Source organism: Oncorhynchus masou, chromosome 31 (assembly GCF_036934945.1).
Source record: "Oncorhynchus masou masou isolate Uvic2021 chromosome 31, UVic_Omas_1.1, whole genome shotgun sequence".
NCBI classification, from domain to species: Eukaryota; Metazoa; Chordata; class Actinopteri; order Salmoniformes; family Salmonidae; genus Oncorhynchus; species Oncorhynchus masou.
Genome location: NC_088242.1, coordinates 74,095,940 through 74,121,410, shown reverse-complemented (window position 1 = coordinate 74,121,410; position 25,471 = coordinate 74,095,940). Strand labels below are relative to the sequence as shown.

The 25,471-nt window shown below is 40.7% G+C and overlaps 2 protein-coding genes across 2 annotated transcripts in view; one reads left to right on the top strand and one right to left on the bottom strand.

Annotated features, from left to right (window-relative positions):
• hydin (HYDIN axonemal central pair apparatus protein) overlaps positions 1 to 16,155 on the bottom strand; it is a 68,893-nt gene extending 52,738 nt beyond the window's left edge. Inside the window, exons 1-7 of the mRNA XM_064951922.1 lie at positions 16,074 to 16,155; positions 13,524 to 13,690; positions 13,068 to 13,193; positions 11,129 to 11,248; positions 7,841 to 7,975; positions 6,786 to 6,985; positions 6,551 to 6,675 (exon numbers count right to left, since the gene is read on the bottom strand). Coding sequence (XP_064807994.1) covers positions 6,551 to 6,675; positions 6,786 to 6,985; positions 7,841 to 7,975; positions 11,129 to 11,248; positions 13,068 to 13,193; positions 13,524 to 13,640 — 823 coding nt within the window. The 5' untranslated portion in view covers positions 13,641 to 13,690; positions 16,074 to 16,155. The remainder of the gene's footprint in view (positions 1 to 6,550; positions 6,676 to 6,785; positions 6,986 to 7,840; positions 7,976 to 11,128; positions 11,249 to 13,067; positions 13,194 to 13,523; positions 13,691 to 16,073) is intronic.
• Positions 16,156 to 17,449: 1,294 nt separating this feature from the next.
• Positions 17,450 to 23,394, top strand: pnp6 (purine nucleoside phosphorylase 6). Its single transcript, XM_064951920.1, has 6 exons — positions 17,450 to 17,566; positions 20,320 to 20,489; positions 20,877 to 20,980; positions 21,993 to 22,168; positions 22,450 to 22,640; positions 22,754 to 23,394. The coding sequence occupies exons 1-6, from the start codon at positions 17,538 to 17,540 to the stop codon at positions 22,948 to 22,950; spliced, it is 867 nt and encodes a 288-aa protein (XP_064807992.1). The 5' UTR covers positions 17,450 to 17,537; the 3' UTR covers positions 22,951 to 23,394.
• The last annotated feature ends 2,077 nt before the right edge of the window (positions 23,395 to 25,471 follow it).

Genomic DNA, 25,471 nt, shown 5'->3' with positions numbered 1-25,471 from the left:
TATTGTTTTGAGGTGCGTTCGGGAGTCCGCACCTTAGGGGGGGGTTCTGTCACGCCCTGGTCTAAGTATTTTGTGTTTTTCTTCATGTATTGGGTCAGGCCAGGGTGTGGCATGGAGTTTTTGTATTGTGGTGTGTTTTGTCTTGGGGTTTTGGTGTGTATGTATTTGGGATTGTAGCTAGTGGGGTTATCTAGCAAAGTCTATAGCTGTCTGGAGTGGTTCTCAATCAGAGGCAGGTGCTTATCGTTGTCTCTGATTGGGAACCATATTTAGGCAGCCATATTCTTTGAGTTTGTCGTGGGTGATTGTCCTGAGTGTCTTGATGTCCTTAGTCTGTGTTAGTTTGCACCAGTTAAGGCTGTTTCGGTTTTCACTACGTTTATTGTTTTGTAGAGTTTGTGTTTTGGATTCGTGTTACGTTGTGTAAATAAACATGGATGAAAATATACGCGCTGCAGTTTGGTCCGACTCTCCTTCACCATTAGAAAACCGTGACACTCATATTCTGAGCTAGCCATTAAAAAAGTATGGGCCACAGAGCTAAATGAATCTGAACAACCCTTTAAGTGGAACAAAATATGGAAAAATATAACTTTGGCATCCTGTAATCCGAACCATCAACTTTGTTTTGTTCACAGACTGTAAAACCAAGGAAATGTGTAGGATGAAATTGGCCCAAACTCCCAACTGTTCACTCTGTCCCCTAAAACAGATGGGCACATTCCTTCATATGACGTGGACGTGCCCTGCAGTTAAATGCTTCTGGGACAAAGTTACAACATTCATTACGAAGTGCAAATGTAAATATTTAAGGTGTTGCATCTACTATGTTAATTAACGATGATAGCTTCTTAAATCTCTCAGTCAATCAGAGATGATTACTGCTGGCAGGCAGAACTGCTGCTGCAAAAAAGATGTTGGTCCTTAGAGGGCAATCACCCCACTCTCTCTCAATTTGCCAGTAGATACAGACACTATTAGAAGTTAAAAGGTTTGAATTATAGACAGTAAGAATTAATGCTAGTCAAGGAACAATTGAGGCCAGGACAAATACGCCTGACTCCGTAAAGAATAATCTCAACTAAAGCCCAAAACATACAAACAAACAATCCATGAAGCCCAGCACATACATACAAACAACATTTTAAATATTTTTTTTCTTTCTTTTCTTTCCAGTAGCTTGATACTGGGTAGCCTGGGTACCAGTCTCTTTAGCTAAAATTATACTCCTTGCCACTCGTCATTGCGAAATAGACTGGCTTTCCGGCAATCTTCAAATAACATTCTATCATTAATGAGTTCTAGGATATCAGAGTACGTGATCCTGATTCAATAACCTATCATCCAATCACAATGTTTATGCAAATACACTGTATATACACTACACTATAAACACAATGTAGAAAATAGTAAAAATAAAGAAAAACCCTTGAATGAGTAGATGTTCTGTCACGTTCTGACCTTTATTTCCTTTGTTTTGTCTTTATTTATTATGGTCAGGGCGTGAGTTGTTCTATGTTGGGGTTTTGAGTTCAGCCTAGTATGGTTCTCAATCAGAGGCAGGTGTCGTTGTCTGACTGAGAATCATACTTAGGTAGCCTGGGTTTCACTTTTGGTTTGTGGGTGTTTGTTTTCCGTGTGTGTATTTGTTGCCACACGGTACTTTTTCGGGTTCATTCATGTTCACGTTTATTGTTTTGTATTTTCATAGTGTTCAGTTTATATCCTAAAATAAAACTTTATGGACACTTACCACGCTGCGCATTGGTCCTCCGATCCTTCTGGCTTCTCCTCCTCAGAAGAGAAGGAGGAATGCCGTTACATGTTCTAAAACTGTTGACCAGTAGTGTATACGTATATATAGACGCTACAAGCTTGGAGCACCTGTATTTGTGCAGTTTCTCCCATTCTTCTATGCAGGACATCTCAAGCTCTGTCAGGTTGGATGGGGAGCACCGCTGCACAGTTATTTTCGGTCTCTCAAGAAATGTTCGATCGGGTTCAAGTCCGGGCTTTGCGCTGGGCCACTCAAGGAAATTCAGAGACTACTACTGCGTTGTCTTGGCTGTGTGCTTAGGGTCGTTGTCCTGTTGGAAGGTGAACCTTCGCCCCAGTATGAGGTCCTGAGCGCTCTGGAGCAGGTTTTCATCAAGGATCTCTCTTTACTTTGCTCCGTTCATCTTTCCCTTCGATCCTTACTAGTCTCCCAGTCCCTGCCACTGAAAAATATCCCCACAGCATGATGCAGCTACAACCATGCTTCACCGTAGGGATGGTGCCAGGTTTCCTCCAGATGTGACGCTTGGCAATCAGGCTAAAGAGTTCAATCTTGGTTGCATCAGACCAGAGAAACATTTTTTTCTCATGGTCCGAGAGTCTACAGGTGCCTTTTGGAAAACCCATCTCCACAGAGGAACTCTGGAGCTCTGTCAGAGTGACCCTTGTGTTCTTGGTCACCACCCTGCAGTCTCTTTGGCAAATGACAGGAGTGGCAAGGAGTGTTAGCTAAAAAGACTGGTACCCAGGCTAGCCTGGTACTACAGTAAGTCCAATGCTGGAAAACAGTCGGTCTCTATCAAATAAGTATGTATACAGTACTCTACCTCTTCAAAAGATTAGTCGAAGAAAGATAGATGCACATAAACCATTATATAGGCCTCCTGTAACCATACATCCTTTATTAGGGATGTGGATTAGGCTCTACAGTACTGTACAATAATCACATTACAAAATCACTTCAAAGACCTTACTATAAAGGATTGGCTTGACAGTATGCCTCTTAAATAGGTGTTGCAGATAAAGTCAAAGTAAATAAGTCTTCATCAAAGTAAGATGAAGTACAGGGAAATAAGCTTTTTCTTTAAGACATGAATATCAATGTCACAACCTCATAAATCTATCCACTTTTCCTTTTATCCACCGATTTCTCTTGTGGAACACCAAGTAGACCTATTACAGTGGTGTGACTGTGATATCTCGGTGAACGGCACTCTTTTGGGACCATGGGACAACGCAAGGTGGGTGAGCATGCTCACTAAGGTAGTTGCTGCCCAGTTAAAGAACCTAATGTTGTCTCAGGAGGAACCGTAGATGATTAGCAGCATCACCAAAGCAAAGATACACTTAAAACCAGCACATATTAATGATGACAATCCTGTCATGTGCAATAAAGCTGTAAGATGTGTCCTACAAAAAAAGAAAGAATAGAAAATAGGGGAAAATGGAGGGACCATAATTATCGCTGAGATCCTGATGCTATGACAACGGTTGATGGGCAAGAAAAATGTGCCTCTCTCCCCCACTGGTCGAGCCAATATCATGCTTTCATCATCTAATTTCCTCAAGAGATTAATTCTGCACTGCCATCAGTTTCCAGGCTACGCAGAGGACATTTTAACCTCAGCCGATACTGCTGTTGGAAGTTCTCCCTTTGATTGCCCATGCTGCATTTGACAGGAGACTTGAGCCCTCAGTGAACAGCTCTTGAAAAATTTCTGAAGACTCTGCTGGAGTGCTGCTGGTGAGGAGAGGGTGAGCAGAGCTAAGGGGTTAGGTTTATGGTTAGAGATACAATTAGGATTAGGGTTAGAATTATGGTTAGGTTTAGGGTAAGGAGTTAGAGATTTGGCGTTGAGGATACTAAAACAGATAGTCAAGGCAAAGGCAGAGTCTAGGGTAAACTCACCAAGGAACTGTCTCTTTGCTCCTAAATACGACAGCAGCTAAAGGCCTATTACTAATTCATTATTTTCAGTAGCAAAGGAAGCCTATCTTAAACACACTGATGGCATTTCTCACCATAATTGACTTTGAGGGTGTTTTCTGTGTGAACATTGTTCCCCAATAGGCAGCAAAATTGGCCCAAGCGTGATTTTATTTGGCCCCTCAAGTAATTTTTTAAAAATAAAATTGTATTTTCTTTCATTTAGGAAATCTGTTCCCAAGTATTCCCATGCATAAATAGAGAGGCATACAGTATGTGATCGTATCCCAATGTAATCAAGGTTTGAAATTATTCTGTTTTTGTCAGATACTATATCTGTTTGCATTCAATTTGCAGTGTATAAAATATTTATAACTATATTCTGCCCTCCCGACCATCCACTCAAGGAAAAACCGGCCCACGGCTGAATGTAATTGGGGACCCCTGATCTAGCACTTCAAGAACGAGAGAGAGTACGTAGCACTTCTTGTCTCCTGTCAAGTAGAAGCCGAGTATCCAGGCAGGAGCAATGAAAGAAACCTGACATCTGTTTGCATTATTGTGTTAATTTTAGGAAATGACATAGCAGTGACTGGGGAGCTGGATTCATATATAGCTATTTAGTTGTCATATTGAATCTCAGTATTAGCAGTCACACCCTTGAGCAAAGGAACCTAATTTGTCACGCTTCGGCTATTATCCAATAAAATATACAATATGTAAATGTGTCCTAGATGAAGGCTACTAAAGGGCAAATGAATACATCAACAGATGGATTGATTAGAATAGGTGGACACTGTATGTAGAGTAGAATCACTGCTTAACCACCCCTGCAAGAATTTGACCATGTTTGAAATGACATGTTCATGGGTCAAAAATGTACAGTACTACTTGACAAGATACTCATGATTTGCTGCGTTCACTGGTTCCAGAGGGTAACGTCCAGAGCAGCTTCATCTGATGCATACATGAGAAGGAAACAGGGAAAGGTGCTGAATTAAAAATGATACAACCCTGATGGGCTTACAGTGAGTGGTCTTTTTAGAGTAGAGCACATTATAAAATGTTAATGCTGCTGCCCTTCACTAGACCTGTGTGTGTATGTAGTGAGACAGCAGACCACCAAGCACCACCTGAGCCAAACACACACACATGCGTTTACACGCACACAAACACGCATGCACGCACGGATGCACACGCACACACACACACACACAAGCACACAGTTAAACATGCACACACACACACTCAGATACTCCTCTGGCTCTTAATTGGTTTACTGTATCTCACACAGATATAGTTCTCCATCACATTGCAAATTCACCTTTTATTAACTTACAATTCTACCATAGGCTTGTCAAAATAATTAAGTGATAAAGGGGTCTACTCTAAATCCTCCATCAAATCTGGATTTCACCACAGCATAAAAACACTTTTATCAATCTTTAACACTGCAATCACCTTGGAATCCTATAAGGTCCCTTTGCCAGCACTACCCATCATCACAATCACAAACGAGGGACAGTTTAAGATCTTGAATTGAGCCAAAAATAATTGCACATCCGCTTACATTCCAAAAAGAAAACATATTGGGGTTTCCAATGGAGTTCTATCAATATCTCAAACCATTAGCTGGTATAATCACACAAACAAAACAAGACAGACGTGTCTCCAGGGGCTGTCCATTCTAACTGGGCTGACCACACTGCTATAGGCAACAGATAACACCAGCACACCCAGCCATCCACACTCATACATCTGTTAATAGGATATATGCTAATTAGGGTGTTTTCCCTATACGCTAGGTGCAACCTGTGTGAAAGAGCAGAGATTAAAGACTGTGAATAAATGCCCCTGAAATGATTAACACTGTTTTACCATTCCTGCTGCAGGGTCATTACGAAGGGGATATTTTATTATTGTGTTCACAGTGAATGTATGGTAAACAGATTCATCCTTTTAGTTCCACTCCATTTGATGTAGTTGATTATTTTATGCAAAAAATGTATGTAATGTGAATGTGTGCATGCATCTGTTTCTATGAAGTACCTTACTGGTGTAGAGCAAGTTCTTGTGTGCTCGCGTAATGCAAAGTGAGTGGGTCTATCAGTGGGGACTCTGGGGAGACATGTACACTGAGTGTACAAAACGTTAAGAACTCCTGCTCTTTCCATGACATAGAATGACCAGGTGAATCCAGGTGAAAGCTACGATCCCTTATTGATGTCACTTGTTAACTCCACTTCAATCAGTGTAGATGAAGGGGAGGAGACAGGTTAAAGAATCATTTTGAAGCCTTGAAACAATTGAGACATGGATTGTGTATGTGTTCCATTCAAAGGTTGAATGGGCAAGACAAAAGATTTGTGTCTTTGAACAGGGTATGGTAGTAGGTGCCAGGCACACCGGTTTGTCAAGAACTGAAACGCTGATGGGTTTTTCATGCTCAACGGTATCCCGTGTTTATCAAGAAACGTCCACCACCCACAGGACATCCAGCCATCTTGACACAACTGTGGAAAGCATTGGAGTCAACATGGGCCATCATCCATGTGGAACGCTTTTGACACCTTGTAGAGTCCATTTCCCAACTAATTGAGGCTGTTCTGAGGGCAAAATGGGAGGGTGCATCTCAATATTAGGAAGGTGTTCCTAATGTTTTATACACTGGGGGTATATTGTATATGGTTTGTCCTTTGTGGGGGGAATTTTGGATGTACATGATTGTAGAGTATAGATGCATGTGTACCATCTGTATAATGGTGACCATAAAGCTCCAAGGATACTGAATCTTGTCTAGCCAGACCTGTGCAGTGTAGCTGCTGCTTTATAGTTATGGTCTTGCACCTGTATGGTAGTGAAGAAACAGATCCTGTCTGTGATCTCCTGCAGTCTTGGGTAGAAAGTCAACTGTCACCTGCATGCTCTCTCCAACTCCAATAGTTCCAAGAGGGGGCTCCACTGAAAAAGGTCTTGACAGAACAAAGGCATGGACAGGTAGAAATGGATGGTTTAGCATAGAGTACTTGGGCTAGAACAGACTAAAGGCTAGAACAGACTCCTATCATAGATCATCTCTCACCTGTGTGTGCTTAGCTGAAACTTGGCCTCACAGTTGCCAATGTTGCGCACCAGCAGGGTCTTCTGTGAGGAGCATTTCACAGGGCACAGAGAGAAGTGCAGGTGGTCAGGGAAGTCTAGGATGGCCCGCGCCCCAATCGCCCGGATAGGAACCTCAAACCTCTCCCTCTCTGTCACACAGATGAGCCTGTGGATGTAGTCCTGGGAGATGGGGGAGGAGAGGTTACTTTATGAAGTTCACAAGGACAGGACAGCACAGAGGTAGACTTCAGATTCAACTTGATCAGTTTCTTATTGGATTCTGTCTCATGTGGTGCATGAAGGACATGTCCTGATCAACAATGTCTTGGAACTATAACACATGCATAACCAAAGGTTCACTACTGCTCCAAATGTTCACATCTTGTCAAGTATGTTGTTTTTTCAGGGGTCTGTCATCCAAACAGTCATCTCTCCCTATTGTCTCCATACAGATGAGTTGGCTCCAGGCCTGATTATGTTGCCAAGGGCCCTGAATCTCTCTAACAACTGCACTCTGTATTACTGTGCAAGCAGAGCAAAGCAGATTACCATGCCATATTAGAGCCTGGAGAATGGCAGCAAATGGAATGAGAGTAGGCTTATGGTGGAAACATTCCCTGTCATGCCCATGCTCTTCAAAGCACACTCTCTGATAGAATTACAGTGCAGAGGCGCATTAACAAGGAATATGAGCTTTGACATTGATGTTTTACCGTGTTGTCATTACTGAAGAGGAAAACCTGAAGCATTGAAATCTTTCCTTCAGACCAAGGGTAATGAATGAGACTGGTTTCATAACTAGGCCAACATTCCTTTCAGTAATTTTCAGAACATAGGAAAGCTGTATTCTTTTGAAATCAGAAAGAGGAAATTTCATGAACAGATTGAATAAAGTTGGAATAAAGTTGGAAACACTTGTTTGCTTTGATCCATAGCATTAAAAGAAAATGTAATAGTTTATTGCACATTACAGTGTTCCAACTGTTTGTTAAGTGTGTTGCCATATCATTTTTATTTGATTTGTGTTGACAGTACCTTGTTCTCCTGAGGTGTAAAGAGGACACTGAATGTGGACGCCATCCCCGGGGCCACTTTGCTACATACATCCACTGGACTGACCACTTTAAAATATAGAGAGTCTCCCTCCACCACCTTCACCAGCCGTGGGATCTAAAGACCAGAAAGACACACACACACACACACACATATGCACATGCACGCACGCACGCATGTGAAACAAAGAGAGAGACAAAGAAAAAGAGAGAAAGAGAGAGAGAGGGACATAATGACTAACTCTCCACTATCTTTGCAACATCCTTACTCCCTACTCTCCTAAGCCCCAAAAGAAGCTCAAAGACAACGAACATATTTAAGAGAAATAACTGCAAGAATAACATAAGAAATTATATTCCTTTCCTTTGTTTTAAAAATATATATATTTCAACAGCTGGTGGCAGTTTGGCAGACCATACTAAGGTACAGAACTGTGTTTACTTTGGCAGCTATTTTAGATTTAGTATTAGTCTCAGTGACATTTTAGTCATTTCATCCTTCTTTGTTTTAGTTATTATCAGTCGACTTAAACTCAGGACAATTTTAGTGTAGTTTTAGTCACAGTCATTTTTGTCAAATATTCGTCAGTGCATTTTTTTCCATTAAATAATTTACTTGTAACTTCCATCATGTGCACATTAAGATAACCTACTATCCCCTCATATAGCTGGCACATTGCTATTGTGGAAGATAGTAACCAATGCCAGCTATGACTTACCATAGGCTACAAAGCCTTGGCAACAGGTTAAACAATTTAAGCGTACAGCTCTTTTCTTCCAATCATAACCTTGGGATGGGGCTAAATAACAGTGACTCGTATTTGCCGGCTGCAAGAGCAGCAACACAGATGAATAACAGCACACATGGGAAAATGGAGCATGTGATGTGATCAAAGCGAAAATAGCCAACATGAAAGTAAGAGAGTAAACATTATAGTTTTTAGTTGAGGTTAGTTACAATTAAAGTGTCCTGGTTCGCTGACTGTGCATCAGTTCAAAATATTTCCGAGTGACTGAAGTGACTGCTCGGAAGCTGTGTGACTGAAAAGCCGCTAATTCTGCCAATGAGAGGATTGCATTAAATATTCTGCAAAGATATGAATGCTTATGATTGGACAAAAAATATTAATGTCTAATTGAATGTCCATTAGTCTCATGTGGAATTCTAGTCTCGTCACATTTTCGTCAACTAAAATGAAAACGAATGTGTTACTAAAGTTATTGTGTTTTTCATGGCATCTCGTCTCGCTATCGTCATTAGTTTTCGTGAGGAAAAATAAGTTGTTGACAAATATTTTTCATCATACGTAGTTATTGTTGACGAAATTAACACTGGAACAAAACAGTGCCTCACCAAATGCATCAATGTAAAAGTTCACTTGTGTAACTTCTGTTTGATATAAAAATCAGCCAAATGCAATACATCCTAAAAAAGAGTTTGGGGTTTGGACAGGCATGCAACATAGTATATTTAGAAATTCAGGATTTAAATGGCCAATAAATAAGAGGAATTGTAGCTTTGACTCTACTGCCAATAACTTTTTCTAGGCCTATCTATTTGCCATCAACATGGGACTGCAGTGAGAAAGTGAGACATTTGACTACGAAGCTAAATCTTTCATGTATTTTCTCCTTGCATTTTAAATCCAACTACTGTATGCATTACAGCTTCAATGTGGTCATGAATAAATTAAATAAAGAGGTTGTTTTTCCATGTAATTAATATACATATTTATTACAGTATGTCTACCCCATCTCACTGAAAGGTAAATGGTTGGGAGAAAATATGTAGGTTGTAGACTACCAAATCAGTTGACACTATATAATCCTTTCATCACAATGCTTTTTGCTCAAACTAAAAAAAGACCTATTTAAAAAACACATAATGTAGTTACTAATGAGTTTCACTGTTCTGAAAGGATGAAACCTGTAGAAATAGTTGGTATTTGAAAGGATGAGTGTAGGGGAAAGGGAGGTATGTTATTGTGTGAGGAATATTGCGAATGCACTGTAGCCTATAAGAAAAGGGGTAATAATGCACTGTAGCCTATAAGAAAAGGGGTAATAATACACTGTAGCCTATAAGAAAAATGGTAATAATGCACTGTAGCCTATAAGAAAAATGGTAATAATGCACTGTAGCCTATAAGAAAAATGGTAATAATACACTGTAGCCTAAAAAAAATGAAAATACACTGGGTAATAATGCACTGTAGCCTATAAGAAAAATGGTAATAATGCACTGTAGCCTATAAGAAAAAGGGTAATAATGCACTGTAGCCTATAAGAAAAAGGGTAATAATGCACTGTAGCCTATAAGAAAAAGGGTAATAATGCACTGTAGCCTATAAGAAAAAGGGTAATAATGCACTGTAGCCTATACGAAAAAGGGTAATAATGCACTGTAGCCTATAAGAAAAAGGGTAATAATGCACTGTAGCCTATAAGAAAAAGGGTAATAATGCACTGTAGCCTATAAGAAAAAGGGTAATAATGCACTGTAGCCTATAAGAAAAAGGGTAATAATGCACAATGCACATAGCTGGGCCAGAGATTTTATTATGTTGGGAATTACTATTGCATTACATAGTAAAATTACTGTACCTCTGTGACTTCCACAATGCATTATCAACATGTGAAAGAAGAGACATAACATCATCATTGATCAATGGTAACATAACTGAGTGGCAAGTTAAAAGCATATCAATCATTGTAGAGTTGTAAAAAGATTGTTATGCCTTTTCATGTGTCGAAAACAGAACTTCTCCAGATTTCATGCACTTACACCTTTTTATAATGGACTGACAGTTACATTTGGATATTTCTTCTAAATCCTAGGTAAGTTATGCATTAAATGTATAGGCTACGCCTAACAATATATTTCCTTGACTTATCTCTGACACCATTACAGGGTTTTAGGAGAGACATATTTTCTAACTGTAATCGAGCCCATTTAAATGATAGATCCATGCATGATTCAGCCCTTTCATCTGATTAATTACAGTTTATTGAGTGTTTGCAGTGGAGCACTTTTTAATTGAGAATCCAATCACATATTGGTGTGGCACATATGGGGTTGTAACTAATGACCAGTGGGCATTGTGTCCTAATAACGTACGCCATACAATTATCACTGGGAATTCAGATGGATCAAGAAAATCTCCAGAACTACCCACTCTCCACATGGCTGCTCGCTCAGCCAGGTATTGGCAATCTAATGTCCACATCAACCTTCCACGCTTCCCTGGTACCCAAACCCGCCCTGCCCTACCTTGTCATTGTTACGGAGAATCAGTGAAATCTCATAGGTCTCTGAGGGCGTATAATTCTGGAACACAATCTCCGAGGGGTATGGCTGGAACATGGCCTGGTCCACATCAATGGTAGAGAACTGAGAACAGCACAGAGGAAAAGTAAAAAAGACAGGATTCTTAGGGTAGGAACAATAACATACTTTTTTGAGCAAGCCACATTGTGCCTTTAGTAACACACATATTACAAAATAATATTACATAATAATTGTAGACAATTGCAATTGTTTAAGTCACATTAGATGGCCTTTACTACTACAGTAGGAGGTCACATCAGACAATGCTGACGAAGGGAAGGCTGCTTACAGGCCTGGTTCATAAACTTAATATCAATTCTGTCAAAATGACCTTCATCTTATAATGATGATGCATTCTGTATTCTGCAACTGTGTAAATTTACTCCACACAATCGGCCAGCTTGTAAGTGAAAAAGAGAATTCCTTGATTTGAACCCCCTTCATCCTATTTGATTTAATTTTGTATACAATTTCAGAAGATGGGCTCTGATATAAGGACAAGCTGGTTGGCTTATATTAGCTAACATTAGTATTACAGAGGCAAGAAAACGCTGGAGGTAGAAAGGGGCAAAGAGAGAGAGAGAGAGAGAGAGAGAGAGAGAGAGAGAGAGAGAGATGTGCAGAGAGCAGATGCTTTATAAGATTTTTTCCTTCAATCGAGTGATCGTGGCATGCAACTATGGTTTTCCTTCACAGAAAATACAATCGAGTGATTGTGGCGTGTAACTATGGTTTTCCTTCACAAAAAATTAGTACAACACATTCGACAGACAATATCTTAATTTTCATCAGATGATAACAGAAGTGCAATGCTATTTGGCTAGCAGCCACGCAAGTAAATGAGCTTACAATGAAAAAGCAAGGTATTTTTTTCAAAAACGTTGCATGGCCATCATATTTCTAATGTTTATCTTAGAATGAATGTAGCCAGCTACATTTCCTAATGTTTTTCTGAAAGTTAATCTTGCACCAAAAGTACAGGAGAAAGGTAGCTACACATCTGCTCATAGAATGCCTGTTCATGAATTCTCATCAGAGTGGGAAAAAAATTACATTGATCTGATGACGAGCATAAATTACAATAAGAAGCATTTTAGATCTGCCTTTACAAAACACTTCAAGATATTAATTCCCCCCCCCTTCTTTTACCGCTTTTTCTCCCCAATTGGTAGTTACAGTCTTGTCTCATCGCTGCAACTCCCGTACAGACTCAACCGAAGGTCGTGAGCCGTGCGTCCTCCGAAACACAACCCAACCAAGAGACTGCACTGCTTCTTGACACAATGCCCACTTAACCCAGAAGCCAGCCACACCAACGTGTCAGAGGAAACACGGTACACCTAGCGACTGTGTCAGTGTGCACTGCACCCGGCCCGCCACAGGAGTCACTAGTGCGCGATGGGACAAGGACATCCCTGCCAGCTAAACCCTCCCCTAACCCGGATGACGATGAGCCAATTGTGCGCCGCCCCTTGGGTCTCCCGGTCGCAGCCGGCTGTGACAGAGTCTTGACTCAAACCCAGAATCTCTAGTGGCACAACTAGCACTGCGATTCAGTGCCTTAGACCACTGGGCCACTCGGGAGGCCAGTAAGATAATTCTTATGCGTTTTATATATTTTGTTCTATGTGTAAAACTAAATTCTGCATTAACGTGACCCCTGAGCCTAAACATATATAATATTGGACTAAACATGATCATTTCATACCTTGCTTACAATTGTATACAATCACATATACTGTATCTTTCTAGTATGTGTGGGAATACTTTGGAAATGTATTTATTTTTGCTCAGAAAACTTGTAGATTCACCCGCGAGCCAAACTCGGCCTGCTGGCCGCGAGTTGGGAAATCCTGTTGTCGTGCATTTGCATAGACTTTACCTTCTGGTGAGTGGTCTCAGTCATGTCTATCAGCTCTAGAATGCGTGGTGGGTGCATCGCATGTGTATTTGCCAGACGCTCCTCCGTAGATTGAGACATCTCTTGTGCAAAAGCAGATGGTGTCAGCTAGATTGAGAAAGGGAATTCAATTAACAGAATCCATGAGTGATCATTAAATAAAAATGTCCATCCTTGACCACAGACATATTCCTGGAATGTTATTATTCTCCCCTTTTAGAATAGGTCAACTCAAACACATATTCTGCTTAATTTCCCCCATAATAACATCTCTCCATCAGTTCGTTCATCAATAGGTAAACATAGAACTGCACTCATTTCAAGGTCAGGGACACATTTTTATATATATAAATGAATAATGAAGTAGGAGGATATATTCAATAATAGCTGCAAGTCATGTGTATATTAAAAACATACACTCCATATGAATGTACTCACTTTTTTAGGCATATCCTCTCTTCTAACTAGTTTGGGATTCCTGGGTGCCACCACTTTGCTCTTGAATCCCTCGGGTATTTTCAGAGGCAGACATGCCTGAACCTTGGAGGTGGGCATTGCAAAGTTGGATCTTTCTTTGTTTAATTCATTTGAGAATACTGCGGATCCTGTTGAATATGAACAAATTCATTTATTTAGAAATCAACAAGACAGACTCACTAAGAGTCTTTATTCTAGTAGATACACTACCCTTCAAAAGTTTGGGGTTACTTAGTGTCACGAGAATTTTCAATCCCAATGATAATAACTGACAATCAATAGCTCTGACCAATCCCCGAGATCTGTAAGACCATGGGTTTAATAACAATTAGTCAAAGACTCAGCTTATGCAAAAAGATAGTACAGTTTATTCACGAGAATGTTCTGAAGTCCATTATACAAAGACATCCATTTTATAGCTACGCACATACTTCCACACAAACAGTAGGTATCCTACGCACATTCTGTACATACACACAAACAGTAGGTATCCTACGCACATACTGTACATACACACAAACAGTAGGTGAGTTTTATCCTTCTCCATAGTTCTCACCACTGTTCTTCTGTGTTTTCTTAGGCACACACACATTTATCTCTCTCCCAGTCCAACCTAATTCGACTTATGTTTAATACTTTAAGTATTCCTTATACATGCAACATAAACTATACTCTCTAATGGTTACGTTTCAGGGTAGAGTTATTTAATCATTATCTTTAAACATATCAATTATTTTATCACTTTATCACTCATTTTTTTGTCCATTAAAATAACATAAAATTGATCAGAAATACAGTGTAGACATTGTTAATGTTGTAAATGACTATTGTAGCTAAAAACTGAAGATTTTTAATAGAATATCTACATAGTGCAGAGGCCCATTATCAGCAACCATCACCACTGTGTTCCAATGGCACGTTGTGTTAGATAATCCAAGTTTATCATGTAAAAGGCTAATTGATCATTAGAAAACCCTTTTGCAATTATGTTAGCACAGCTGAAAACTGTTGTGGTGATTAAAGCAGCAATAAAACTGGCCTTCTTTAGACTAGTTGAGTATCTGGAGCATCAGCATTTGTGAGTTTGATTACAGGGTCAAAATGGCCAGAAACAAATACCTTTTTTTCTGAAACAACGCTGTGTTCTTTAGACTAGTAGAATATCTGGAGCATTTGCATTTGTGGGTTAAATTACAGGCTCAAAATGGGCAGAAACAAAGACCTTTCTTCATACAATGCTGTGTACTACTCCCTTCACTGAACAGCGTAAACTGGCTCTAACCAGAATAGAAAGAGGAGTGGGAGGCCCCGGTGCACAACTGAGCAAGAGGACAAGTACATTAGAGTGTCTAGTTTGAGAAACAGACCTCTCACAAGTCCTCAACTGGCAGGTTCATGAAATAGTACCCGCAAAACACCAGTCTCAAAATCAACAGTGAAGATGATGGCCTTCTAGGCAGAGTTCCTCTGTCCAGTGTCTGTGTTATTTTGCCCATCTTAATCTTTTATTTTTATTGGCCAGTCTGAGATATGGCTTTATCTTTGCAACTCTGCCTAGAAGGCCAGCATCCTGGAGTCGCCTCTTCACTGTTGAGTTGAGACTGGCGGGGGCGGGACACGGGCGCCCCGTGATGCGGGCACTGAAGGGGGGTTCGCCCAGGGCGCCATATAAACTAGAACCGCCACATACACTTGAAACAAATCTCCAAACCAAAAACTGCAGCCAAAAATGCTTTCTGCTACTTAGATCAGTGAAATGTAAGCTAAACTGACAACGGAGTGAAGCGCAGAAATCTCAACTAGCAAGCAAGCAAGTCGCAGCAATGAAGAACGCGAAGGGTGGAGAATTCAGGCATTGGGGAGATTTTCGGCACAACACCTGGATGTCTCGTATCCTACTTATATCAGTACACTCGTAACAACTTAAGCATTACGAAACTTCTATTCGATCAAATAAACCTCAATAACTTAGCAAATAAACCATTCATTTTTTGTTGACCAAATTCACCACTCTCTCATTAATCGCCATACAAAAGAACGAATTAATTGTGGGCGAAAAAACTAAACCTGCTTGAATGAGAGATTTCCCGCGGAGTTTGGCCTCCCTTTTCCTCCCTGCTGAAGTTATGTTACTTGGCAAGTCTGGTGGTAAACAGTGCTCAAAAGTAATTTATTTCGTGTTTTGGATCAATTACAGCCTGTGCGCAGAGATAACAGTTCTTCAGCACTGTAGCTAGAATCGTCTTTACTTTGGCTGAGTAATTTATTATTATTGGTAACGAAGGTATATTGAATCCATCCAAATGTGTCAATATTTCGTCTGGCGTTCAAATCTGCAAACAGTACAATAACGTTATACTAGCAACCAACTAACGTTAGCAACTAGCTAACGTTAGCTATAAACTTCAGTAAATGTGTCTCCATTATCAAGCCTGTTCAAACATTTTATACTCAGCTCTATGTTATTTATATTCCTAGTAACCAGGCATTGGCATTTGTTTTGAAACTTACAGAGTAGTCACCAATAGTTGTCCCTCTCTTTCTCTCCTTTCAGTTTGTAGCGCATTTAGCCGTTACCATGGCACCGACTCTACGGGCGTGCTGGTTACTTGTCAATGGTCACGTGGTCCTCATTGATCGTTGGTCACGTGTCCAAAGCGGGAATAAAAGGGTGGGTTTCGGGGAGGCAACAATCAGAAACAATATATCCAAATGGACCTCAGAGACGACCCAACCCCCACCCATACTCTCTTATTAGAGTGACCAGTCTTCTATCTAGCCGCCTATGTTAAGCCCATTAAGTAAATAATTGATTTCAATAGATATGATCAAAGTTAATAATTCTAATTGGGTATCAAGATGACAAATGTTAGATTTATCTAACTAGGCTTCATTAGTAGGCTATGCATGCATTCCTTTCTGAGCACTCAAACTATATGTGAAACAGTTTGGAAGTCTTGTTAGATAATATGTATGCTACATTTGGGGTATTAATCTCTAAATTGTGGTGCCAGCATATTTGTAATGTTTGCTATCAAAAATGTTTAATGTTTCTTTAACAGTTATTTTATCCCAATAGACATATGCATGAGTATGCACTAGGTAGTAGAACGTGTGAAAGATCATGAATAATAGAGTAGCAGACTATTTTGTCCTGAAGACCCTGATACCAGGGGATCAAAATACACATGCCTATTCTGCATCACCAAAACATTACAGTATGAGTCCAGGCCTAACTCCCTATGCCACATTCATTGATAAGATATCATATGTCAGGTTGAGTTAGAACATTACAACAGTGTAGGGGATTGACTTCAGCAAAAGGGCCGAGAAAGACCTTGTAGTAGCCTGCAAACTGCAATATTTCTCAATGTAGTTCTACACAACCAGGCCAAAACCTGACGTCTAACCACGCCTTTTGCATTTCACATGAGTCAGAGCACATGGAGACATTCAAAAGAGTGGGCATATTTTATTATATTTATATTTTTGGGGGGGGGGGGATTTCCCCCCAGCCCAAATGTAAGTTGACTAATTGAGGTCTCTGCTCTGAGTGTTAACCAAACTATTAACGTGGGTATTTCCAGTGTGAGAGCGTGGTTTCAGGTAGACAAAAGTTCCCCTTCATGCACCTTCACTGTCAGTAAATCATTGTTTTGTGGTTAAGCTTTAATGTAGAGTTATGTATGATTTGTTCTGGTTTAGTCATAGGATCCTTTCAGTTCCCTATGTTGTCAACGGCTAGCCCGTCAGTGTCATTCCTCAAGGTTTATTGCGCGGGTCAGTGAGCGCCCCAGTCTGTTAGGCAATTGGATTAGAACAACGAGACCTTTCAGAGGAACCGCAAGTCCAACGACTCCTCCTCCGTCACGCCACCCTCCCATCACTGACCTTGTCCTACGAGTACCGTTTGTCGCTAAACGCTGTGGCTCACGAACGAACCATTTCTACTGTAGCTTTACCTCATCGTCAGCAATGAACAAGTCATCCTCAAACAAATGCAGGTAAGATAACATATTGGTGTATATCGAAGTAAAACGAAGTGAACGGTTGTCCTCCTGATAGGCTACACAGTAGAGCCTATAATAATTTTCACAGTAACCCATGAAAGTTCTGCCAAAATGCCAGTTTAGGTCAGTAAAATCGTCATATCGTAGGTAACAATGTGTCGGTGGATTAGGCTACATGAAATAGGCATATTTTCACATATGGCAAGAGATTATCGTGGCTCTATTTGATAGATATCAATACAAATGCTTGATTTACATATCGAAATGTATATTGTTTATAAGGTTATCAATATTTAAGCTTTTTATCTTCCTATCGTTGTAGTAACTAGGCTGCCTACATCCTCATACGTAGATACACGTTAGCGTGGGCAGCACTTAAAGAAACATGCTTCCTTTTCATGCAAACTCTTATGCAAAATGAATTCAAGCATTGAAAGTAGCCCTAGCTTTTGCCAGCTCATTTGAAAGGAAAGGGACTCGCCGTTGTCTGTCAATAAATACAAAATGAGTGGCCATTGTGCGTGTTCATTGTGCGTCTGGTTCAGTAGGAGTGTGCAGTCGCGCGGCTCTGTGGACCATCCTGAATGGAATGCGCTGATCCCGCAGCAGGCAGCAGCACCACGGACAGCTCCGCACTGCGCTGCCACTGAATCATCCAATCCTGCTGCTTATTTCACTTGCTCACTGAGCCTTTGTAGCTCCCACCATTTTACTACAGCGAGCAGAAGGTTGAATTGCCACTATTTTCCGTTTTAAATCCAGCTTTATTATGAAGCGTATTACAACCCATAAAACATGGCCTGCCGATATAAAAGTGTATAGTGACTGGAGGTTTATTGCTAACATCGAATATGAGGATGATATTTATTTTTTTATTAGCAGAACTCAAACTGCCTTGTGCAACTAATGTTTGTTAGAGTGACCTCTGGTCAAGTGATCTAATTGGGTTTATGGTAACTTATAAAAGCTGTGTAAGCCTGCGTTTAAATTACAGGACTTGCAATCAATCATTCACCCCGATGAGTTTGCCGACAACAGTGATGTGTCTCAAATGAAGTCGATGTGCTTGTAGAGTTTGAATGTGTAGAAGTTAATTACATTTTGTTGAACTCACGATTCAATTTATTTCAAGTAGATAAACTCTCTCTCTCTCTCTCTCTCACACACACACACACACACACACACACACACACACACACACACACACACACACACACACACACACACACACACACACACACACACACACACACACACACACACTACCAAGAGAGGGGGTTACAGGGTGTGTTGTGTCTGTGATTCAAATCAAATCAAATTTTATTTGTCACATACACAGGGTTAGCAGATGTTAATGCGAGAGTAGCAAAATGCTTGTGCTTCTAGTTCCGACAATGCAGTAATAACCAACAAGTAATCTAACTAACAATTCCAAAACTACTGTCTTATACACACAAGTGTAAGGGGATAAAGAATATGTACATAAAGATATATGAATGAGTGATGGTACAGAGCAGCATAGGCAAGATACAGTAGATGGTATCGAGTACAGTATATACATATGAGATGAGTATGTAAACAAAGTGGCATAGTTAAAGTGGCTAGTGATATATGTATTACATAAAGATGCAGTAGATGATATAGAGTACAGTATATACGTATACATATGAGATGAATAATGTAGGGTATGTAAACATTATATTAGGTAGCATTGTTTAAAGTGGCTAGTGATATATTTTACATCATTTCCCATCAATTCCCATTATTAAAGTGGCTGGAGTTGAGTCAGTGTGTTGGCAGCAGCCACTCAATGTTAGTGGTGGCTGTTTAACAGTCTGATGGCCTTGAGATTGAAAAACAGCTTCGGTCTCTCGGTCCCAGCTTTGATGCACCTGTACTGACCTCGCCTTCTGGATGATAGCTGGGTGAACAGGCAGTGGCTCGGGTGGTTGTTGTCCTTGATGATCTTTATGGCCTTCCTGTAACATCGGGTGGTGTAGGTGTCTGCTAAATGACTTAAATGTAATGTAAATGTGTCCTGGAGGGCAGGTAGTTTGCCCCCAGTGATGCGTTGTGCAGACCTCACTACCCTCTGGAGAGCCTTACGGTTGTGGGCGGAGCAGTTGCCGTACCAGGCGGTGATACAGCCCGCCAGGATGCCCTCGATTGTGCATCTGTAGAAGTTTGTGAGTGCTTTTGGTGACAAGCCGAATTTCTTCAGCCTCCTGAGGTTGCAGAGGCGCTGCTGCGCCTTCTTCACGATGCTGTCTGTGTGGGTGGACCAATTCAGTTTGTCTGTGATGTGTATGCCAAGGAACTTAAAACTTACTACCCTCTCCACTACTGTGCCATCGATGTGGATAGGGGGGTGTTTCCTCTGCTGTTTCCTGAAGTCCACAATCATCTCCTTAGTTTTGTTGACGTTGTTACCAGCTGTAGAAGTTGCTAAGATACTTTTGAAGATCACCTTTCTGTAATTGACAGGTTGAGGTCATCAACTAAGAAAAGTTCCTATTGGTTGTGTTCAGATGAAAGGTATATAGTAACCTATCTCCGCTGAAACACAGATTATCTTTGATGATTTAAATTAACGTCAGGATTGTGGGTTCGATTCCTGTGACCACCCATATGTAAAAATATATGCACAAATTAATGTAAGTCACTTTGGATAGAAGCTTCCGCTGAATGGCATATATTATTATTATATTTCACTGAATAGCATGCACTTACTATGTTTCTTTCCTCAGTTACAAATATGAGGATTATAGGGAAACAGCTGATTGGTTGCTGTCCCACACTGAGCAGAGGCCTAAAGTAGCCATCATCTGTGGCTCTGGCCTGGGCGGCCTGGCTGACCTGCTGGACAACAAGACTGTGTTTCCCTACAAGGACATCCCATGCTTCCCCAACAGCACAGGTCAGACAATATCCATATCCTGTACTGTCCCACCGGAAAATGTACAGCATCACGCTGTCTTCAGTTTGTACATGCATCATTACATCATCCTGTAGACATTACATACTATCTTACAGTGTTATGCTTAGTGAACACTTGACCAAAGCTCAATATACGCTATAATGATCATTGATAACTTATGCATGTAATCATTTAATGTTAGATAAGAAATGTTTAGGTGGATGTTTTGAAAGTTGAAGTAAGAACACCAGTCTTTCACTGTGACCCAGAACCAGACCTTCACCCAATGCTGGCTGTAGCTTCCTGTCCTTGGGACCTGACTGAAATATTTACATTCAGTAATTCTATAAAAATGCTCCACCTTTTTTTCTTGTTGCACCACTGCAGTACAAGGACATGCCAGTCAGCTGGTCTTTGGGGAGCTGCAGGGGAAGCAGTGTGTCTGCATGCAGGGCCGCTTCCACTTCTACGAAGGCTACAACATTGCCACAGTGAGCTCCACTCTCTCCACCCACCAGAGCCATATCCTCATTATATTTTAATGCATGCTGTGGAAGTGTATTGAAATGCTTGTATATCCCATGGTAAACCTGACACCTGTTTTATGGGGTGATATTTAATTTTAAATGCAGCTACTATATTCTTTCAAATGAGTAGTGAGGATACTCAATGATACTTCACCAGTTTGTACTTTTATGAAGAACATAAGTGCCATAATGTTAGAATAACACAGTTAGTGTCTTGAGTTAGCTTTTAACCTCTGTAAAAGTAGCAAACCAGGCAATTTGGGTTAACCTTTGACAGTGTGAGTTGAATTTTCATCGTAAATCTTTGGACACTGTCAGGACCCGGTTACGAACCTGGGTCTCCGGAGTGAGAAACAGTCACTTAACCAACTGAGCCACGAATAGTCAGCAGAACCCAGAAGATGAGGCAGACACAGCAGTACTTAAGACGGTGTATTTAATAAAGTAAAAAGGAGAAGTCCTTCAATACAAAAAATGGCAAATCCAAAAGGTGGTAGGAATAGCACAAAAAAGCCTCAAGAGATCCTCGAAAACAAAAACAGAATTCCACAAGAGCATCCACCGGAATCGACACGAATACACAGAACACTAGGGCTGGGTGCTAACATACAAACACAGAGCACAGAACTGAGGGAAACTAAGGGTTTAAATACAATCAGGAAAAACGAGGCACAGGTGCAAATAATAATGGGGAACAAGGGAAAAAACATAAGGTCAAAAAGCACAATGGGGGCATCTAGTGACCAAAACCCGGAACAACCCTGGCCAAATCCTGACAGACACCATATAATCTGCACTCTGACATGATAAGACACACACTCTACACACACCTACACATGGATGTTGTATTGTAAATATGTGATAATGGAGTAGTAGCCTGAGGGAACAAACTAAATGAAAACAGTGCAGGCTTGCTATTAAAAAAGGTTAGTATTGAGCATGTGATCTCTTATCTCTAGTTCTTCTTTCTCTCTAGGTGACATACCCGGTGCGAGTGTTCTTCTTGCTCGGGGTGGAGACCCTGATTGTCACTAATGCTGCTGGGGGACTGAACCCCAACTTTAAAGTCGGTGACATCATGCTGATCAAGGATCACATCAACATGCCAGGCTTTGCAGGCCAGAACCCACTGTGTGGTCACAACGATGAAAGGTGAGCCTTCCATCACTCCTGGTTAGAATAGCAGTCTCTTGATCTTTGGAAGGAAGGGTCATGTTGCATGTTCCTGCTGTCTGAGAAGCCTGATTACTGGCATTATCCAATTTGTAAGTCGCTCTGGATAAGAGCGTCTGCTAAATGACTTAAATGTAAATGTAATTATATTACAGTAAAGCGCATGGGTATTTTACTTGTGGACTTCTTGGATTGTACTTTATCCTTTACTTGACATTGAGGGTCTCTGATATGACACAGGACTTTATGTATCTCTTCAGGTTTGGAGTCCGTTTTCCCTGCATGTCGGACGCCTATGACAAAGACCTTTCTATACTGGCCAAAGAGACTGCTGAGGAGCAGGGCTGTTCCTCCTTCATCCAGCAAGGCGTGTACTGCATGCTGGCAGGTCCCAACTTTGAGACCATCGCAGAGTGCAGAGCTCTCCAGAAACTAGGCGCAGATGCTGTGGGTTAGTATGGTTCATTGGGCTTTATCAATGCCTTGAAATCTTTCAATAGATGTCCATTTCTTCTACAGAACTCTAGTGCTTGTCTTCTTTTTCACCCTCTCTGTGCTCTGTAGGTATGAGTACAGTCCCTGAGGTGGTGGTGGCTCGTCACTGTGGTCTTCGTGTCTTTGGCCTGTCTCTCATCACCAACAAGGTGGTCGCAGACTACGACAGCCAGGAGAAGGCCAACCATGAGGAGGTACTGGATACCACAAGAATGCGCACCCAGGACCTACAGAGGCTGATCAGTAACCTGTTGGCTAAGATGTAGATCAGCCCCAGTCTGTCTGTGTTAACTGCCCAGGAACATAGCTACTGTAAGGTGATGTTATACAGAAAGCACAGATGCATATATTCTAGAGAAATAGCTAGCAGACAGATCATTGCAATCATATGATATACGTAATTTGAAGGAAAGGCTAAATAGCTTTAAATGATGTCTTATTTGTTTACATTTCTCAGCACAGAGGCTAATGCTAGTATTGCTACTTCAGTTTGATTTGACATCTTATAGGCTAGGATTTGTCTTCATTGTGTAATCTCTAAACTGAAGCACTGTAAAGAGGCATACTAACCAAACTCACCTCTTCAAAAAGGGGTTGTCCATATGGCTATAAAGTAATGTAATGACCAGGAAAAAAAGATAGGAGATTATTGTGCATACTTGAAAATAATATATTCCTTTGAATTAAAACAAAACTGAAAATGCATCACACTGAAGTGTAAGATATGTATCCTTCATGTACATTAATGTATTGCACAATTATTAAGTACAAATTAATCTCATGGTCAATGTGATCATGGGATCAAGCACTGAAAGACAAATCAATGGTCTGTATATCACGTGGACCAACAATCATTGTGTTGTTGCTCATTAGTAATGATTAACAATGTATATTTCTTCCTTGTTAGACTTATTATTCTACCTTTCTAGAATCCGACTGCTCCTTGATGGAGAGATCGCCAAAACTCATCATGGTTATAAGAATAATCAAATTTATCAGAGTGATGAGAAGTAAAACTTTTTTTTTTTTAACTATAACATACACTGAATATACCAAACATTAGGAACACCTTCCTAATATTGAGTCGGGGCATGGATTCTACAAGGTGTTTAAAGCGTTCTACAGGGATGCTGGCCCATGTTGACTCCAATGCTTTCCACAGTTGTGTCTAGTTGGCTGGATGTCCTTTGGGTGGTGGATCATTCTTTATACACATGGGAAACTGTTGAGCGTGAAAAACCCATCAGCCTTACAGTTCTTGACACAAACCGGTGCACCTGTCACCTACTACCATACCCCGTTCGAAGGCACATAAATCTTTTGTCTTGCCCATTCACCCTCTGAATGGCACACATACACAATCCATGTCTCAGTTGTCTCAAGGCTTAAAATCCCTTCTTTAACTTGTCTCCTCCCCTTCATCTACACTGATTGAAGTGGAGTTAACAAGTGACATCAATAAGGGATCGTAGCTTTCACCTGGATTCACCTAGTCATTCTATGTCATGGAAAGAGCAGGTGTCCTTAATGTTTTGTATAGTCTGTGTATATTGGGGACCAGTTATTTTCGTAATCATAAAAATGAGACTGTTGTTGTCAGATGTTTTTCACAGTTGAGGAGTAGTAATGTACTGTATGTAGGAGATTAATTTCTTTACTTTTATTTCAGTTGTCCTAAAATCGAATGTATTTTCACATAATATACGGTTTAAAACCAGCAAATTACACTTATAAAATTGTGTACTGTTATTGTGAGAGTCACATGCAGTATAGGCAAAACAATACTGTGTACCTTGAGTAGGAGGTTGTGTGTGTGTGTGTGCTTGCATGAGGTTGTTTGTGCAGGAGCAATGTTAGTGTGAGATTACAGGTAGTGAAAATCCTTTGAATGGAATGGTTTATTACCTCTTGTTTATGTTCATATTGACTCATGAGCAATATGGGAAGAGAACAGTCTTTTAATGTGTTTCATAGAGCAGTACATTTATGTTATGCTTTGTTTTAAAAGGGCAAGTGGGCCTCCCAAGTGGCGCTGTGCCACTAGAGATTCTGGGTTCGAGTCCAGGCTCTGTCGAAGACCGGCCACGACCGGGAGACCCATGGGGCAGTGCACAATTGGCCCAGCGTCGTCCGGGTTTGGGGAGGGTTCGGCCGGCAGGGATGTCTTGTCCCATTGCGTACTAGTGACTCCTGTGGCGGGCCAGGCACAGTGCACGCTGACATGGTTGCCAGGTGTACGCTATTTCCTCTGACACATTGGTGCAGCTGGTTTACGGATTAAGTGGGCATTGTGTCAAGAAGCAGTGCGGCTTGGTTGGGTTGTGTTTCGGGGGACACACGGCTCTCGAGCTTCGCCTCTCCCAAGTCCGTACGGGAGTTGCAGTGACGAGACAAGACTGTAACTACCAATTGGGAAAAAAATAAAAGGGCAAGTGAGATGATTATCATCAATAATGTTGATCAATAAAAAGAAGGAATCTGATGAAATGAGAGAAAAAGACAAGGGGGATACGCCCCCACACAACATCCCTCCTCCCCATCCCTATCAGTATTTTGAAAGAACTGGGTCACAGCACTGAAAACATACAGTTGAAGTCGGAAGTTTACATACACCTTAGCCACCTACATTTAAACTCAGTTTTTCACAATTCCTGACATTTAATCCCAGTAAAAATTCCCTGTCTTAGGTCAGTTAGAATCACCACTTTATTTTAAAAATGTAAAATGTCAGAATAATAGTAGAGAGAATGATTTATTTCAGCTTTTATTTCTTTCATCACATTCCCA